This window comes from Ixodes scapularis, unplaced genomic scaffold (assembly GCF_016920785.2).
Source record: "Ixodes scapularis isolate PalLabHiFi unplaced genomic scaffold, ASM1692078v2 PGA_scaffold3__209_contigs__length_174095766, whole genome shotgun sequence".
Classification (NCBI taxonomy): domain Eukaryota; kingdom Metazoa; phylum Arthropoda; class Arachnida; order Ixodida; family Ixodidae; genus Ixodes; species Ixodes scapularis.
In genome coordinates, this window is record NW_024609868.1 from 69,597,657 (window position 1) to 69,616,519 (window position 18,863).

The following is an 18,863-nucleotide window of genomic DNA, read 5'->3' on the forward strand; positions in this document are numbered from 1 at the left end:
CGGGGAACCTGAATTTATGCATAGGTCACGTGGTCAATCTTTCCCGCTAAATTTAGCGGTGAACCTGATTCCGCTAAATTAAACGGGGAACCTGAATTGGCGCATAGGTCACGTGAAGTCAATTTTCTGTTAAATTTAATGGGGAACCTGTATTGATGCATAGGTCACTTGAAGTCAATTTTTCCGCTAAATTTAGAGGGGAACCTGAATTGGTGCAGGGACACATGTAGTTACATTTCCACAAAAATTAGCGGGGAACCTAAATCGGTGCATAGGTCACGTGAACTTAATTTTTCCGCTAAATTTAGCAGGGAACCTGAATTGGTGCATAAGACAGATGTAGTCAATTTTCACTAAATTTAGGCAAAGTTGACTACATGATAAGCTACATACACAGAAATCTGTGGCGAGTAGCTCAATAATGCTATCGCATTAATAGTCAATACTTGATGCTGGCGGGGTTCGAGACAGAGAAAAGGCTGATGTATGAACACTGGTACTTTTCGCTTTTGCTTCTTTATCCCTCCCTCAATATCTACATCAGTTGTCCAAATTAAACGCTAATTAGATAATGCAACTGCCACTCCATCCAAATAGTTCAGCCATGTGCACCTATCATCTCCAATCCCTTCTTTGCTTGACTTAAAGTCACTGGACCAGAGAAAGTAGCGCCACTGCCTTCCCACCTGCTACCCAGACACAAACAAATACCACCATACAGACGACAAAACCTGTCAGTGTGATTGGTACGAAGATGTATGCCATCACATGCGGCATCAGTGCTCGGAGACACTGAAGAACAATTTTCCTGTCTTGAAGTACGCAAGAGCAACATAGGTGCAAGATATCTGGGGATATAGACACAAGTGTTAAGTTTTTTGTATGCACAGTGCCAAAGATGCTTATATTCGCCGAGGAACGCTTTCAATACGATGATGGTCTATAGCGATCTTGGTGCAACTGGTTGGAATGACCCTTTCGAAGCTTTGAAAGGCCCAAAATGGTGATCACAATGGCAACCGAAACCGATCAGCCAATCACTATGAGAGGTTTTATCGTCTGTATGTTGGTATTTGTGTCCGGCTAACAGGCAGAAAGCCAATGGTGCAACTTTCCCAGATCCATTGACTTTAGCTATACTCATTTTCACCTCAAGAAAAAAGGATATTTTGCAGATTGTTCATATGCCACGCAAATTAGTTCTTGCACAATTTGATTGTCGGAGAAAGAAGCAAAGCATTTGGCATTTGAAACTTGTATGTTATGATAAGATAACGAATATCTTCCAAAAATGCACCTACATATATCTTAATTCTCCACATAAAGGGGAAAATTAGTAATGCTCCGCAAGAAGCCGGACTTCTTTTACTGTGGCTCTTGAGCTGAAAACAAGAATAGACTCCGTATAGGAAAGGAGGAAACTAAGATCACATAAACTGAGAGGAAACTTCCAGGAAATCGATGCTGAACCTCAACCTCTGAGGCACTGTTGTCCTTGACCCTGCTTTGTGTGCAGACATTGAGAAGGGCAGATTACACAGCAGTTGAACCTTTTATTTCAAATAAAATGTTTGTATATATATTTATATATTGACAGCAGAGTGGGCAAAGAAAAACTTTTTGTATTGAAAATAAGAGAAAAAAAAAAAGAAAGAAGAGGTTCCCTCCTTCAGGTAAATGACGGACAAAAAGATTGAAGGGCACAAAATGAAGTAACGAAAAAACTAGAGGCGCAATGGTAATTAGTACTCCTTATTACATGGTAAAACTAAAAAAAAAAAAAAGTGACTGTGGTCTTTAAACAATGATGCTGAGGGGTCGCTTCACTTCCCCCTCCCTCTGTAGGGGAAGAGAGTCAGTCTTTCTCGCTTCGGGGTAACAACAGAAAGCCGAAAGATGAAAGTGGAGGCAGGGGCTGATGAGCACGTCCGTAGTTTGTTTCATCGTCACAATCTTCGTACTGCTTGAGAGAACAGACAACTTATTGATTTGGTGTGCAGCTAGCCCCACATGCACGAAATAATGATGAAAATCTTGACCGCACATCCACACATGGTCTTCACAGAGGCAGACAGGTTAGGCCATATTGCTTAGTCGATGTCCCTGGGGTGCTGACATTATTGTTGCCGACATTAATTCCGTTCGCCTCTTTCGGAATTCAGAAATGCGTGTCACAAAACAAAGCATATGTGACTTGCAGACCGCTTTCAACAGCAAAAAAAAAGAAAAAAAAAAAACAAACTTGGATTGATTTTTCATGCATGTTTGTCGGGGAGTGCTGCAAAACAACAACAAATCAGGATCCCCATTTTGTGCGCAAGCTTTCTCTCTCTCTCTGAACAAAAGAGAAGCAATAACAGGAAAACAAAGTTCTTACACTTCTAAGCATATCTAGCCTTCCTTTGTGATCCAAATATAATGCTTTCCCGCTGGTTTTATTTCCCCTCAGAGATTGCCTATCATGGCATGTTGGTGTCAGCTTTGCTGTCACTTGTCATTGCATAGCGTTTTGAGTGTCAGATTGCATTGCTAAGCCTCCCCAAACGGCCTTCAACCTCAACCAAGGAGTAAGCTGCCACATGTATGGAAACAAACAGAAACAGAAAAGCCGCAAAACCGATTTCTGTTATTGTTCTCAGACTGATCTCTCGGAGGTGATTCAGATCTCAACCTGTGCAACTCAAAAGCAGCTGGTATGTACAAAAACATAAATCATGGGACAGGGAGAACCGTTTCTCTTGCTTGACGCTGAAAAGAGACAAAAAAAAAAAGTTGACGCTGGATGTTTTGTTGGTGTGCGTGTCTGATGAGAAGTGCTTCAGCCGCGTGAGCATTCACGCCTCTCTGCCTTTTTCCCCTCCTTTCGCATTAACCTTCTCAGCCTCCTCTTATTGCAAACCAACTATGGGATGATGGAAAACTTGCACTGAGCCTTCTTGGCCAACCCACGTTGAGAATTGTTAGATGACGGCGACGTGCCCCACCCAGGCCGACAGTCCGAGGTATGGGCATTCGCGTGCGAGTGAGTCAGAACGTGAAAGATCGAGATCCTCGATTGATTCTGAGTTCCTCTTCCCTTCTATGAGTGTGCCAATTAGTTTCCCTCGGTCAAAGGACACGGCAAGAAACCGTTGTCCTGTACACCGTTGAGTGGTTTCCTGTCCCAAACGGCGACGAATTTTGTGCAGGCTGGATCGTCGTACACTTCGTGTGGCTGCAATGACAACCAGTCCGTCTCGATTTGTCGTTAGGAGTCTTCGAAGGAAGGCTGCGCCGATGGCGGGTCGACCAGTGCTGTCGTCGATGGCAAGCGGGCTCCGTCGTGGTTCTCGTCAAATGTTGGCGCACGCGCAGTTGCCGCAAGAAACCGTGGGGCGTGGAGGTGGGGGGGTCGGGGGGAGGGTGAGGGGAAGGGGAAAGGGGCAGAGGCGAAAGGCGTGGCGATGTGCGGTTGCTGCAGGGGGTGGTGTGGCGGACAGGCCATCAGACCTTGATGGCGGCACGCACTTTGCCCTTGCGCACAGTGGCTGGCGAGCCCTTGAGCATCTTGAGGCAGTCCTGCTCACAGAGCACGCTCCCGTTGACCAAGTTGTACCGGTCGCCGGGCACCAGCTGGCTGTGGCACTTGACGCAGGCAAAGCACTTGACATGGTAGACATTTTGGGCGGCCCGCATCACGTAGTCGTTGGCCGGGATCATCTGGCCGCAGCCCGAACAGGCGCCCGACGTGCCAAACAACCTGCAAGGAGCAGAAGGAGTCGGAGCAGGGGTGTGAGGATCATCAACAAAGCCAGGCAGTACGACTTGGACGTGTCAATCAAATAAACAAAAGAAAGAAACGCATTGAATCATTGGGGCCATCCGAGATCTGTAAAGAGCGGACAAAAGTCATACTAGTTGGGACACTTCTGTGCCAGAAGGTAGAAACTGCCACAGACACTGTTCAATTGCTTTGGCAACTTCTATGTTCTGGCAAAATGCAGGTTCATCTTCACATCGTTCCTGTTTCAACACCAAAGCGCTAATGAGCAAAACAATCCTAATTTGTATGATTTGTTAAAACTCAAATCGTCCACATGGTCAATTAAAAAAAAGATGGCATTATTCCATGTGCCGTTAGTAACTAGAGAATTGTCTATAACGCGCGAGCGTGCGGCTTTCTCCGGGGAGCGCTAGACTGGTGGCATTCGTGGAAACTAAGTAGTCACGTGGCACAACATGGAACGGCCCGCTCGAGGGTTGTCCTGCATACTCTATCAGCTTGCGGCGAACGCGGATGGCTGCTCGCTGCTCGCACGCTTTTTACAAAAATCATTGCTCGAACAATAAACAAACTAAAGCATGAAGGCATATCAACGATGTCATCATCAAAAAACAGATATATATCATAAAGCACTTTACTTTCATCGCTTATCAAGCTGCTATAAGGCTTGCTACTATGCAAAAAACAAAAGTGTATCAATTGACCGGATTCAACAGGACTGCGCATAGATAAGCGGTCAGAAGCGAGCGTGAAGCGTGCTGCGAGCAGCCTTCCAAGTTCGCCGCCAGCTGATAGAGTGGGCAGGACGACACCCCTCGAGCGGGCCGTTCCATGTTGCGCCACGTGACTAGCATAGTTTCCGCGAACGCCACCAGTCTAGCGCTCCCCGGAGAAAGCCGCACGCTCGCGCGTTATAGACAAGTGTGATTAGCACTGTACATCTACAGCGCCGAATCTGATAATTGTAAGCACCTAGCGTCCGACAGAACACACACACATCGCTCTGTCCACGTGTCGCGCGGCGCGGAAGAAGAGGGTGGTCGCTGGCGCACCAAGATACCGAGTTCGCCGAGACAGCTGAGACGGCTGCCTTGACTGGTGCCCGAGATGCCCATGAGGATAGAAGACAGCAGCCGCCCTTCCCAATTCAAAAGGGGAAAAAACCGCGGTTGTGGAGCATCCAGCCGTTCCAACTACGCAAAACATGTCTGCGCCAAAACCACTGGATCTTCGCGTAGTGAGGTGTATTTCCATACCAATGTAATATTTGCCCCAGAATAAAGAGAAATGAACATTTTCAGAGGGACTACTACTGCCCGTGACTGCGCTGATAAATGAGCGGCATTAGTTCTTGTCAGTTACAAATACATCCGTTACAACGAAACGCTCCTCTTAGTGGTGGAAAATGCAAAGTTGTAGAGTAAAGGCCGATACATATGCGCCACTAAATGTCCAACGGGTCATACGACGCGTTGGCACCCCTACGATAAGATGTAGCCAAGGATCAAATAAACTGCCCGCTTCCTGAAGTCTCATCGTCGCGAAGCTCTGCGACTTCCTAGATCGACCTTTCCCCTCGACATAACTATTCCCCCGGCGTCCCCCACCTGGCCTCCTTCATCATAAAGTGGCCGCCGCCATGTTTTCTTATCCCTTTCTTCCTGCGGACCCCCGATCGCGGAGGTCCGCAGTACTAAAACGCGACGATAACCAGCCGCGACCGGGAGGGCGGTGCGGCAAACGGGCGCGAGCAAGCGCGCGCGCGGCGCGGGCTCCCGCGCGCGCTTGGACCAGCGGCCAAGCTTCCAGTTGTAAAATGAGATCGAGTAACACGGGAATGTAGCTCTGCCACAGCAGCCGCTGTTGCCGTGCCAGGGTCCGCTGGTTCTCTTGCTGTTGTTGGTATTACCATTATACATATAGGCGGCTGCCCCTCGATATGAGATTTTTGCCCCCCCCCCCCCCCCCCCCCCCCTTCTCTATACCACCACAATCTTCCCTTCCCCCCGTGCCCCTCCTCGCCGCGCCCGCCGCTATTCTCCGCACCCTCTCATCCCTCACCGAAAAAGGGAAAGGAGGAAACCAATTTCGGTGATCGGAGGGGGGGGGGGGGGGGGGGGGGGGGCACTGACGCCGCTGCCGTTCGCCGGTGATATATATATATTGATGTATATCTCTATATGAGAAAGACAGACAGACGTACTGCTGTTCGTTGGGTCGTATCGCCTCCGCCGCCGCCGGACGGAAAGGTTTGTGCGCTCAGGTTCGGAGCAAATAATACGCCGTCCCTCTCCCCTTCCTCCTCCTTCCCCAAAGCCTTCCCGTATCCCTCCTCGGCAAGATACGCAGCGGCCTCCGAGTAATATGGGTTCCGCTCGAGCCCCCGGGCACTCCTAAATTTTGTCCCCCACTACCCTTCTTTGGCCCCCACGGTAAAACACGTCCCGCTCCCCCTACCAGATACCCTCCTCTCGTCGTGGCCTTCTTGTTTTTGGACACTTTTCCTTTTATTATTTATTTATTCATTTGGAAAAAGGAGGGGGGCGAGACTCCGTTAGCGTTCACGCTTCGAAGCTCTTTGTAGTAGTACGACTACACACGCGATGGTCTGCGCTAATGTCGACATCGTGTTAATGGATAATCTATATATTTGCTTAGAGGGAAAGTCCCTCCCATGTTCCTCCTCTCCCATATTCCCGCTCTCTCACCCCCCCGTACTGAATGTCGGGGGAAGAACGAAAAGATGAGATCGGAAGGGGCGATTAAGTGCACAATTCGGTCAACCTCGAAAGAGATTGCTTTCCCATCGTAGTAGCGCTCAAACCTCGCCCGCTCGGCTATTCCATATATAAGTGCAACGGTCGTACTTTTAGGACAAGGTAACAAACACAAACAAGCAAATGTGCAACACCAATGTTTAAAAAAGAAAAAGTTTTAGCTGCATAAATATCTTACTAGCCCGATTATGCCGTCTAATCACAGGATCGCACAAAATGATTGCTTATGGGGATTTCTGTCTGGCAACGAATCATACGCGGCAAAATTATCCCTGAATGGCAGGAGAGACGTGTTCTCCGCGAAATCCTCGAGGTCCAAGGAACTGACCAAGGATATCGAAGAACCTGTCCACAAGTGAAAGAGAGACTTTTCGAAACTTGAGCAAGCAACGTTGGCAATCGCCATTTCTAGGGCACGAAGCTTGCCATTCGATCCGGGTCCTCGCCGCACGCCAACGCGGCCTTCGTGCTCAAACAGTGGCGGCCTCGGGAAATCAGCGTAGCAGATATAAGAGAAGGCAAGCAGTTTTCGAAAGAGCACCAGGTTCCACTTACTATCGTTTTGGAGGAAAACTGAATCCAATTTATTATAATAACGCCAGCACTACCCAAATCGTCCGCACGCACTGGCAAAAGGCGTCGCGAATGCGATGGAATCATTTCTGCTCTGTTTCGAAAAGAGGTAGCCCTCCGAGGGCGTGCAATCTCGACGATTCATCGGTTACGCAGGCCCGTGATCAAAGGACCTTTTCATTTCTGTATTTTACTTTTTGTTTTTGTTGGAAACAGCCGTCTGCTGGAGCAACCTCCCTGATCGCATTGTTACTGAGTTTTTTGCGCTCTTATTTGTAGACATTAAGTTATTATATGACTTGTTACTGACTCATTCGTGTTTTTGCTTCGGTAGTTCCGATTGATTTTATTGATTATTCATCGATTTGTTTTTGGTCCGATTGTTTGCATCGGTGATTCTCCTGTTTTTAATTTTTTCAATGAATGTCCCCCCCCCCCCCCCAATCCTCCTCCTTCCCCCCCTACATAATGCCCTTAGCAAAAGGACCTTTACATTAAAATAAATAAATGGAAAGAAAAAGAAAACAAAAATGTATTCGTTTATTGGCGCCAGTATTAATTACCTCGAGGAGCGCTAAAATGAAATCGATCTATCAGGGTGACCGCGGCCGATGCCTTTCTCGAGAAATATTTGAACGAGATGTTTACTCCGAGAGCAATTTAGCGGTCCGGTAATAAGGGAGCAGACGATAAACCCGTTTGGAACTGGCCCAGACGCCCCGGGCCCCCTCTCCCTTCCTGACCCAAATTCTCTTCCGGGATTGGTCGCTCGCCGAGCCACGTCATGAGAAAACCACAAGCAGCTGCGAGGCTTTCCCTCATCAAACACGCCGGCGCTATTCTATGCAGTCCTCCCAAGTCGCTCTAATGAACGAGTCGGGGAGTTGGCGCAACATCCAAGTGTTGCCGTACACCTGTTATTTCCAGCAGATCAGTGCGTTTTTTTTTTGTTTTTTTTTTTTTAACCCCTTGTTTTGGTTTTACCGAGCCTCTTATTTGCGGCTGTCACGATACAAACCGAATAGTTGTATTATGACGGATGTATGGCGGGCTAGAAAGAGAAGTGTGACGATCGCGCGCGCGAGAGCGCTCATGCAATTCAAGCACAAACCAGAGCATGATCCGTACGCGGGAAGCAACGCGACCTTTCACTGGGGCCTAAAAGGGAAGATGCTGACAAAAAATGGGCGGATTGAGTATCGTATGACCATCTGTAGAGGTATTGCTCAACCGTAAATGGGAACACCATTTTTTTTTTCTTGCCTGCTCCGCTTTCGTATTATTAGGACAGAATTTCCCAAATTCACCGATCTTTGCATTGTATCGCAACTCCAGCCCGCCGCTCGCCCTCCCGCGGACGAGCGGAGAACTAGAGGAACGGGGACTGCAGCGGCGGCGCGGAAAAGGGCTGTCGGCCTTGATGCGTGAAGCCGTTTTAGCGAAAAAAGTGAGCGCGTTAAAATAGGAATTCTTGCGCTCTGCCTCGCAACAGCGTTGCATGAAGGACCGTGATGTTTAATTTCATTAGGGACTTTTCATATATCGAATACGCTTTAGATTTCTGGTCTTGCACATGGCCGCCAGCTCAATCTGTGCTCAACGTGACGGCAAACGCTCCCGCTACTCTTGTAGAGCTCTAGCGTAGGATCTACGAAAAGTCTATTCGTTGCCCTAAGTAGGAGAAAACTGGTCGCGCAACGATATGTCGAGCAATAGACGCCGGGAATGGGTGTGCGTTTTAAGGCCGTATAGGAACATGACCATTTATTCCAAGCACTTTCAAAAGATAGAATACACGCACTTGCTTTCAGGTAATTACAAAGTAAATAAAAAAAAATGCCCGAAGCATTTTAAGCGTGTCTGTGTTAGCCAGCTATTCGTGACGAGAGCGTAGAACGGGGAGTTGTGGCGAGAGGGGCCGCAACGCTGCAAACAACACAATAAAAAACTATGGTATATTAAAATATGCATTTTTGGTAGAGCAATAAATCAAACCCTTAAACACGCCGATTATGGTAATAGGCAGTTTTAGCATAGCATTACCGCAGGCTGCCGTTGGCTACCGTGAGCACGGCAACGCTCCTGGCACGCGCCGAAAATTGTGCTCCAAAGGCGCAGCGCGAGCCTCCGGATAACAATGCTACACCGCACGGTAGCCCGCGGTAACAAACTTCCAATCAATAACCATAGAGCAGTTTGACTACGTGTTGCAATACGCTAAAACCGAGAAGGTGAGCAGCGAGTTGCGAGCCTGTGACACAAAGGCATCAATACTGTGAATGCTAATCTTCCGAAGCTTGACGGTCAGCGTGCGCGGCTCACTTTTTAGAGCACTAATGGCCAGGCAAAGCGCAAACACGATATCTTCATCACCCCCAAAAATATTCTGCCACAAGCAGTGACGTGGCCGGTCCGTAAAACGCGCTCGCCCATCGCAAAGCTTCGCAAGTCTAGGTTTCTGCAACTATTAAATATCAGCATGCTCATTTTGCTAACGCGCTTCAACATCTCAGCGTCACCTGTAATATGATCCTGCCCTAACCACTTCGCGTTTGCAGGCCAATAAATCATTTTTAGCGCACTGACCAGCGTCAGCGAGCAGGCGCACGGGAAACCCTGGAGAACCTATCCCCGTCTCTTCCGCCATCTTGGAACTACCGCCCCGCCACCTATAGGGCGTTGGAGTTGCGAATATAGATGGCGCCATCTGGTATAGTGACGCATTAATAGGAACCCCCATCGACCGCTGGGAGAGATCGCTACACTTCCATTTCTAGCCCGGTATAGCAGACATTCGAACACCTCAGGAATGCTTGTTTGCACTCTGGGGCAACTTTGAGGCGTCACCTGTACCGGACAAAAGCTGTCAATTTAGCGTCTGCGTTCTCTGTATCCCCCCTGGCCGTGTGTTTCCGAATAGGGCTCGGGGCAATGTTCACGGTTCCTGTAAAGGTGATGAAGTAATTTTCAAACGCACATTCAAAGTAACTTTTTTTCTTTTTTTTTTTTTTTTTTTCTAGAGGGCTCGTGCGGTTAAGTTTGGTTGAACGGCTAGCGTTACCTAGTGAAGAATCCTCACAATTTTGGAGTCGTGTCAGGGTCGGATTCACTGGACCCGGTCCGAGCGTCTAGTCGAAACATGACACAGCGCTAGTGCCGAATCGTACGGTGGCATGAAGTACAGAGAGCTGCATTTTTGGCCGCCAACGGCTTGCGTTTTATCCCCTAGCCTCCGTTGCACTTTTCGGCCGCCGGGACGCGCTAGGTTTAGCTGGACGCTTGATTAGGTGGTAGCTGCCCGCTTCTCTTCCTCACGTTTTCTCCGCTAGGTGGCGTCGCCTCCCCTTGCAGTTACGTACTGAGCCTAGATATAAGAGAGGAAGCAACTGAATCCAGGGAGAATGTTTGCAATTCAATGGCGGACAGCATTTGGCAAGGGGGGAGGGGGGAAGGGGGGGGGGGGGGTAAAGGGAGCGCGGTTGCGGCCATGATGAAACTCGTAGGTTGTTGAACTACGCGCAGATCTCGTCAGCTTTAGAGAAACAACTTATTGCTTCTCTAAATCCCGAAGAAAAAGCAAGCGTATTTCATTTATTATGCCTCATGCAGACTTTCACAAATATAGCTCTTGGAACTCGCTTTTGGCTAGAAAGATGAATGGTCAATGTTTCAGAATAAAGAACGGTTCTCACACGGAGCGAAGCGCTGATGTAGCGCAGCTCACGTCTCGTCAGCTAGTTATCGTCTGCCATGAGCAACAGTTTTGACGATGCGATACGAAGATGGTGAATGCTCTCGTCAGCAGGCGCTTAGCGCGAGGTCAGCGATATGCTTGTAGCGCTCCGTTGCATGTGTGAACAGGCCTTCATTAGCGAGTTTTAGTAGACCGTGTTTCCCGCTCCGCTAGACCTCCGCTACGAAGAAAACGCCACTGCGCCTGCGCGCCGATGGCCTTGGCTGTAAAGTTCCGGGTAGCGGAGGGGCTTAGCGGAGCGGGAAACACGGTCTACTAAAACTCGCTATTAATAGGGAGTTGTAGTAGATCGTTTTTCTCATCCGCTACGGTATCCCCGAAGAAAACGCCGCAGCTGCCCATGCGCGCCGCCAGCCTTCTCTGCATAGTTCAAGGTCTTGTGGCGGATTACGGAGGGCTATCCGGGTGCTTAGCGGGCTGCGGGAACGGTCTACTACAATTCCCCAATGTGACAGGCCGCCGCGGCTCATCATGCACGTTATGAACGCGCGCCACAGACCTGTAGCTCTCAAGTTTTGAGCAGTGCGCCCGGCGAGCAAAATAGAATATATTAGCGAGTTTTAGTAGACCGTGTTTCCCGCTCCGCTAAGCCCCTCCGCTATTCGGAACTCTACAGCCAAGGCCATCGGCGCGCAGGCGCAGTGGCGGTTTCTTCGTAGCGGAGGGCTAGCGGAGCGGGAAACACGGTCTACTAAAACTACCTATTTAGGTAGAGTTCCCGTTGCGCGTCGCTTTGCGTCCGTCCAAACGCTCCGTCAGTGCCCCTGGACAGACGCCGGTGCGTAATGGGACGCTAGGACGCCGCCTCAGTGAGCATTAAATAGCCGCGTGTCGCAGAGGCTAGCGGAGGCGCTGATCGCGTCTCGTGGACGGCGCAGCGCCACCTGGCCGAGAGGCAGGCCTATACTATTTCCCAGAGGCAGGTACGGTGACGCCCGACTATGTCTACGCGTATTACCATGGCCTTCTATGTAAGAGGTTATTTCATTACGCATCAAAACCACGCATTCTAACGTTTTCTTTTTTTCTATTATTCTCAGCTCACCCGTGTCAAGACAAACCTGGGGCGTCTGTCGTCTCTCGTAAATGAGGTTCGGACGTTTGCCCCATCGCACCGCACGCATCGCCGATCTTCCCTGACAGCGCGGGCGATTCCAATTTAATTTAGCCGATAGGCGTATCGAATTTATGCAAATTTCGGAGGACATCGGGGACACTCGTACCTTGGTCCAGCGCGTTAAAAAATACATCAAAATAAAATCGCGTAAAAAGACCACTCGACGGTTGGCGTATGCAAATGTCAAGCACGGGTGGGTTCGTCTCGATTAAAAGAAATAAAGAAAGCTTACTTCGAGCGGCAGAATTGGTCTCTCCGCGACGTTCCCATGGCTACCATCCCCTATCAACTGACCGCACAACGAACATCATACCGCATTTCTCGCCCTATAAATGCCCCCGCACCCTCAATAAACAATCATTTTCATAAAAAGAAAACGTAGGTATGTAAGTCGCACCTTAGTATAAGTCGCACTTGTGCATTTGTACGATAGGTGCCGCGAAACTGCCCGCATATGTGTATTCTGGTCGCAAAATATGAGCAAGCGGGAGCCAGTTTAAATATCCTCGCCAACGAATCAAACGAGAAATATGACCCCCGCTGAAAATGAGCGTAGCTAATTTAAGAGTCCTACTCTTAGAAAAAATAAAAAAAATAAAACGCTTATTAGTTGCACTTTTGTATAAGGCACGCCGACAAAAAAGAGCAAATACGGCATATATAGGATTCTGTTAGAGAAAACGGCTGTTTTGAGGAAAAGGACGCGTACCCACCCTCCCTAATGGGGAAATTTTCGATCGAGAGCGAAAACACGGAAGCTAAACACAAACAAATACATGAAAAAAGAAAGAAAAAGCCGGCGCTCCCTCCCCTACTTTTCGCGAACGTCCCGTGATTGGCACGTTTCTGGGAAGAGCTTAAATTACCACTTGAGTGTGGTCCCCACGAACGGTCTCCTGACACTAAAAACCACTTCGGGGCCCTGGGAACGAGCACAAATCGCCGACCAACGCTTTACCCTCCCTCCCTCACCCAGTGCCCCTCCCCCTTCCGCCAGCCACTCTTTTTTCCCCCTCTTCCTCGCTTCCTTACTCTACCCATATTTTTTTCTATCTTTTTATCTGGGTTCACGAGCGCAGTTAGCAGCGAGCCGGTACAGTTCCAATTAGCTGTTTCTCCGAACGCAACCAATAGGGCCTCCTCGACTCACGCCACTGCAGTGTGGGGATGTGTTAAATTATATACTCTTTTTCTTGCGCTATTATTTGTTGCATACTGGCGAACCTCTTCCTCTTTCTTCCCACGAAGCCCGATGCACTATAATCCCACTCCGGGTGCCCGACGTCCCTCATAACAAAAACGTCGCCGCGGACCCGAGCTACTAACAGGAACCGTCCAGTCCTTACTGCGAAGACGCCTTTTAGGGAGCTTTTCACATACACACACACCCGGGCTTTTCACAAGGTGACGGCAATCAGCCATTTTTCCACAGATGCTGGCGTTTACGAGTATAATATATTACGACTAGAGGAGACGCTGGCACGCTGGAGCCCATCTACGAGGGGGCCATGGAATTGGATTCAACTAGAGCGAAGGTTTTGAGGTATAATTACGAGATCAAATGTAGGTATTTTTCTCTACGAGAAATGGTCGTTTATAACATCGTCCAACGTTTTTGATGAAAAAAAAAAAATCTTCCGTAAATTGCAAGTGTTCCACGGCTTCCCGATAGATGGCGGCAGTGTGTGCTCTCGTCGTAAACAGTCGCAAGTGTGTGAACGAGTCTTCAGAGTATACCATGGAATACGAGGCTACTGCAGGTCCGTCTTTATAACTCCATGTACGCGCTTTTTAGTCGGCAACAGCATAAAACTACAGGGAAAGCACGTATTCTAGCCACGGGTGTCCCTTCAGCCGTATTTCCTGTTTTTGGCCGAACAATCGCATCCTGAACTGAAACTTTCCACTTCAGCAGAGCCATACGCTGGAGACGAAGCGATCGCGACCTCCCCTCCAACGTTCGCGTTGCTCAAGTGGAAAGAGGTGGGGCGAGCTACCCTGAACTCCTAACCTGTCACCGACTGTACGTGTCCCTAAGAAGCCCCTAAATTGCAATTATGAGCGACTTGCTTTCCTATTTATTTATTTCTATTTACGCAATTGGAAATACGGCGCACCCTTTTCGTTACTTTACAGGCGTGGAACGCCAAATCGAGTATCGAGCAATATTACATTTTTTAATCCCCTATATATATTCCTATCAATAGGCGAAACCGCGCTGGTTCACATCACGCTACACAAGCAAATAATGTATCGGGTGTCTGCGAGATATCCGAACCCTGTTTTTCGCACCGCAAAAATAAACTAGACTTCGCAGAGAGCGCTAACTCCATCAGGACGTAGCCCTAGCCGTTCGAGCAAGATGCCAAAGTTTCAGCACCAACCGTTATCTTATTCAAAAGTTATAAGCGATTTCGCACAAAAACCACTTTGTGCCCTTAAACGAAAAAAAAAAAAAAAAAAAACGGAAAAGAAAAGACGTAGTTTTCTACAAAGTACGCAACTTCAAAGGATATATGAAGTAAAAAAGTATAAGAAAAAAGGGCGTGCGGACATCAGGCTGAGCAGTAACAGGAGTGAAAGAAACAAACAGGCAGTTGGGAGGAAGGCTCGGTGGCTCCCCTGTTAATGGTACGACCAACCCCACTTAGAATATTCAAAAGCCTGCGAACAGCCTTCTCTAACTCTATGGAACGTTATCACTGGCGCCAACTCGGCGACTGAGCCCTAGCCTGACGCCGAACTCTGACGCAGCGCTCGTGTCCAATCCCAAGTCCGCGGTCCATCTCGCTGCAACGACAACAAAAATTCGAGCGCGCGGGCTTTGAATATATTCTAGGTGCTGTTGGAACGGTGCGACGGGCGGCGGAAGGAAGGAGCTTTGCTGTAAGACGTCACGCGCAACTTGCAAGCCACGCATATCTCGGCGCCTAACCTAAGCGGCCCTACCTAATAATAATTAGTTTGCTCTGTATGTTTATACAGCCTTGATGGGGACACGCCTCAACGGGTAATCGGTCTATTAGTTGTAGATGAGAAATTTAGCCAGTGCAGTACAACCGCCAACCTGGGTAACGTATATCACGCAGTGGTGATTAGACGAACGCGTGCCGGTACGAAACTCATCCAGATAAAAAAACGGGCGGGGGTGGCGGGGAACGAACCCAGGAGGTTTCCAGCGCAAGCTTTCGCTCCATGCTCCGAGCTGAGACGCGTTAGCCCACTCGGCCACTTCCTCCCCTCGGCCCTACCTGACACGACATCCAAGATAAAAGGCCACAATCTCGGGAACAGATAGTGGCATGTCCGGATGTGTCCTAACGGAGTAGCCGGCTCGCAACAGAACAACAGGCTACGGAACGTTGCGTCCACGAACCTTATACTCCGACCGAGTCGACCGAAACAAGCTTCGCAAAAATTCAGAGCTTCGAGAGAGAGAGAGAGAAACCCCGCACACTCTCGTTGTAAATCTTGGAAAACCGCGAGAGAACGTATACAAGCGCGAGCCTCAGACTTCAAAAATAGTTATAATAAATAAATAAATAAACGTTCCGGCGGAGAAGACGGACGTCTCACGGCGGAGCCAACCGGGCACCGACGAACGTGTTCAACGAACAGCAAAAGAAAAAAGTGCTTTCCATTTTCCTTCCATCCAACCTCGTTCCCCCATTTGCATCTCTATAAAAACATCCCCTCCCTACTACTTCGACTCCCTCGCCCTTTTTTTCTCTCCCTCTCTTCATTTCTCTGCCCATCTTCTTGCCGAGTTCAATTCGGAAGAAGATCGTGTTTATTCGACTGCCTGGTAATCTATGTGCCTCAACCGTCGCTTTCAGACTGCAAACCGCCGCGCGCCTGTTCCTTACCCTCCCGTCTTCCCCAAATGCGGCGCTCCTCCTCGCCCCCACTTCTCCGGCCGAGAAACAGCTCTGCCGTGTCAATAGAAGCTCATCTTTCCACTTTCTCCGGCGTGGCTCTGAGGAAGCCGGTGAAGAGACGAAGGAAAAAAAAAGTGTGCGTGCGTCTGTGTGTGTGTGTGGGGGGGGGGGGGGGGTAGACAATGACACTCCAGGGCCCTTCCTACGCATGCTTGTCCAGTTTTACGGTCGTCGTACCTCTTTGACCACCCATCCTCTTTTTACGTCGATACTCAACTCTGCCCGTCTTGGGACTGACGCTTTGCAAGAACCTTCTCAATCGTCTCTATGCCTTGGGTCGTCTTGCAGCTGCGGTCGAACACTTTTACCGTAACGCTCCGGTCCCAATAGGGAGCTTTCGTAGATGGTTTTCAGCGTCCCGCAACGCCCTCCGCAACCGGCTACGATACCTGGAACTCTACAGTCAAGGCCATCGGCGCGCAGGCGCAGTAGCGGCTTCTTCGCTGCGGAGGACTTAGCGGGTACTGCTGATACCCGACACCTCGAACGTCCACGCTCAGTGCCCCAGCATAAGTGGCAATTTAAGAAGGAGTTGATCGGGTCTCCCTCTCCCTCACTATACTATTCCTGCTAATGGCAATGTTTGCCATTTCCTGCGCAATTCGCAAGGTTGGCTGACACGCAGACGGTTGAAAATTTTAGGAAGTTTCAACTGCAGGAACGCATTCGAGTTGCTCGCTCAATTAAACGAGGTACATTAATAAACCGCGATACATACTAAAGAAAACTTCGTCAGCATCACTGGAAATACAAAAAAGAAATAATAAAAAAAGCCATCGTTATAAAATAAAAACTGTAAACTTAATTGTGCTGGGCAACGTCCATGAGTGAGTTCGCTTCTATTCCACATTCAAACTAGTTTCTTCTTGACATGAGCCTCCAGCTTATGAAGCTACAGCCTGGCCAACCCCAAACCTCCCAACGACGGCTCGGGTATACCAGTGTTAGCGTAGTGCCACTTTACAAATGAAGAGGTAGAGACTGCCTGTTTTGTTGCGCTGACCCTCAACTTCGGTGCTAATCTTCGCTCGACGAGTCGCACTCCCAGGAGTTTGTGTCGCCGTGGACAGACAAACTGTAGCATCACGCCAGCGGTCCCCGCTTCGAGTACTGACAGCCTGTCATAAAGTCAGCTTGCAAAATGGTACTCGAGTCGCCCCGAGCTCCGCAGAAAGTCGGCGTGGCTAACGCTACGCGTTTTCACGAGTCTTGTAAACAGAGTTATAGTATAGATCGTTCTAACAATTCCCATATCAAAGCCCGATATTTCATCGGCGCTTTTGCGCCTCCACCGTATCGCTATCGAGTACAAAGCTCTATATTGGCAAGGCGTACGGAAATGGTCGGCGTACGGTTCGCGTGCAGGCGACCAAGCGTGAAGCCACGTGCGAGTTGAACGTCCAGGTCAACCGACATCCACAGGTATGGCTAACGCGAAAAGACGTCGAACAAGGAACAGCAGCGCGGTTCCCTCCATTGCTCCCTCTCACACAGCTCACTAGCGCTTATCACTTAGGCGGAAAATGTCCAGTAACTGGAGAGTAAACGCAAGCGCAACGTGTGATATTCTACAGAAGATGCGCATGTGCAGAATCAGTTCCACACAACATCAAAAATGGCAGCCCGCAGAAGGCGATTATGTGGAGCGGTCTATGGGGAGTCAGTACCGAAATTAGGATGCGCCAAGGTCGGGACGCGCTACCTGAAATCACCGCTAAGGCATGTTTGTTTCAAAACAATATTAATTGTGCCCCACAACCTTGCTAACTAAAGACATTACAAAACATCACGCGCCCCTCATTTTGTACTAAATTCCAATAAAAGTTACTAAAAAAGTTTTTTCCGTTGGTTTTTACGCAAAAACATGCTTTCTAAAAGCTCAAGGTGACCACAGTACAGACAAATGATAAAGAGTGGCGCTGTTGTCGTATTTAGCTTGGTCTCGGTGGACGCCAGCGGCCCAGATTTCAAGGGTGAGCTTCCCAACTGAGCGTCCTAGGAACGTTGACTTGACCTTATAGTTTTACGTCTAGATTTTGACTAAGTACCGAACACCCATAATTGCTCATTGATCTTTAATTACAGTACCGACGAGTTATATTTAGTTTGTTTTAAATCCAAAATGTGCTTTTAGGGCCAAAAACTCGACCAGCTTCGCAATCGCTCCGCTAGATGCCGTCAGCCGCGATGCTGGATTTGGGGTTTTTATCGGTTCTAGACACTAACCTCTGGAGCTAACAGTATTGAAAATAGTTTATCATGTTTTTTTATTACCGCGATCGTAATACAAATCTCGGCTCAGTTTTGCGTAGAAGCCTCACCGCCGAATTCAGAAACCTCACTCAAACTACACTCAAACTGAAAGGCCCCTCCACTACCTCGAGGAAGGCGCGAGGGCCGGCGCTGGCCAATCGCGAGGACGGATCCGCCGTCGCGATTGGCCAGCGCCGGCCCTTGAGCCTTCCTGGAGGAAGTGGAGGGGAACTTCAGTTTGAGCGTAGTTTGAGTGAGGTCTCTGAGTTCGGCGGTACGGGCGTGTGTCTAGTGGTCAAAATAGTACAACATGGCGGCAGCCCCGGGGGGGGGGGGGGGGGGGGGGGGGGGGGGGCACTTGCTTAGTGAACGGGATACTCGTTCATCGCTCTAAGCCCCTATACATGGTTGAATCAGAGACGTTATATAACGACACAACAATACTATATACCCTTCGAAACACACACAACAAAACAATATAGCAAAAAGAAACTGGAACCTAATAATTCCTCAAAAACCGCGTCCCGCTTATATTGCAATTACGCTTCTTGTTTTCTTTAAACTAACCGAGTATGCCGGCTTCTTAGGGAAAGCGTGAGGGAGGAGGGGAGGAAGGGAAAGGGTGTGCTGTGCACGCCCTTTCTATTTTCCCGGCTTTAATTCTGTCGGCGGCGGGCAATTTTAATCA

General features: G+C 49.0%; 1 protein-coding gene across 3 annotated transcripts in view; it reads right to left on the minus strand.

Annotated features, from left to right (window-relative positions):
• Window positions 1–1,533: 1,533 nt before the first annotated feature.
• Window positions 1,534–18,863, minus strand: part of LOC8036118 (LIM domain transcription factor LMO4) — a 150,293-nt gene continuing 132,963 nt past the window's right edge. For all 3 annotated transcript variants that reach the window (XM_042292485.1, XM_042292486.1, XM_042292487.1), the window contains one exon: window positions 1,534–3,739. In XM_042292485.1, the coding sequence (XP_042148419.1) occupies window positions 3,484–3,739 (256 nt within the window). In that variant the 3' untranslated portion in view covers window positions 1,534–3,483. The remainder of the gene's footprint in view (window positions 3,740–18,863) is intronic.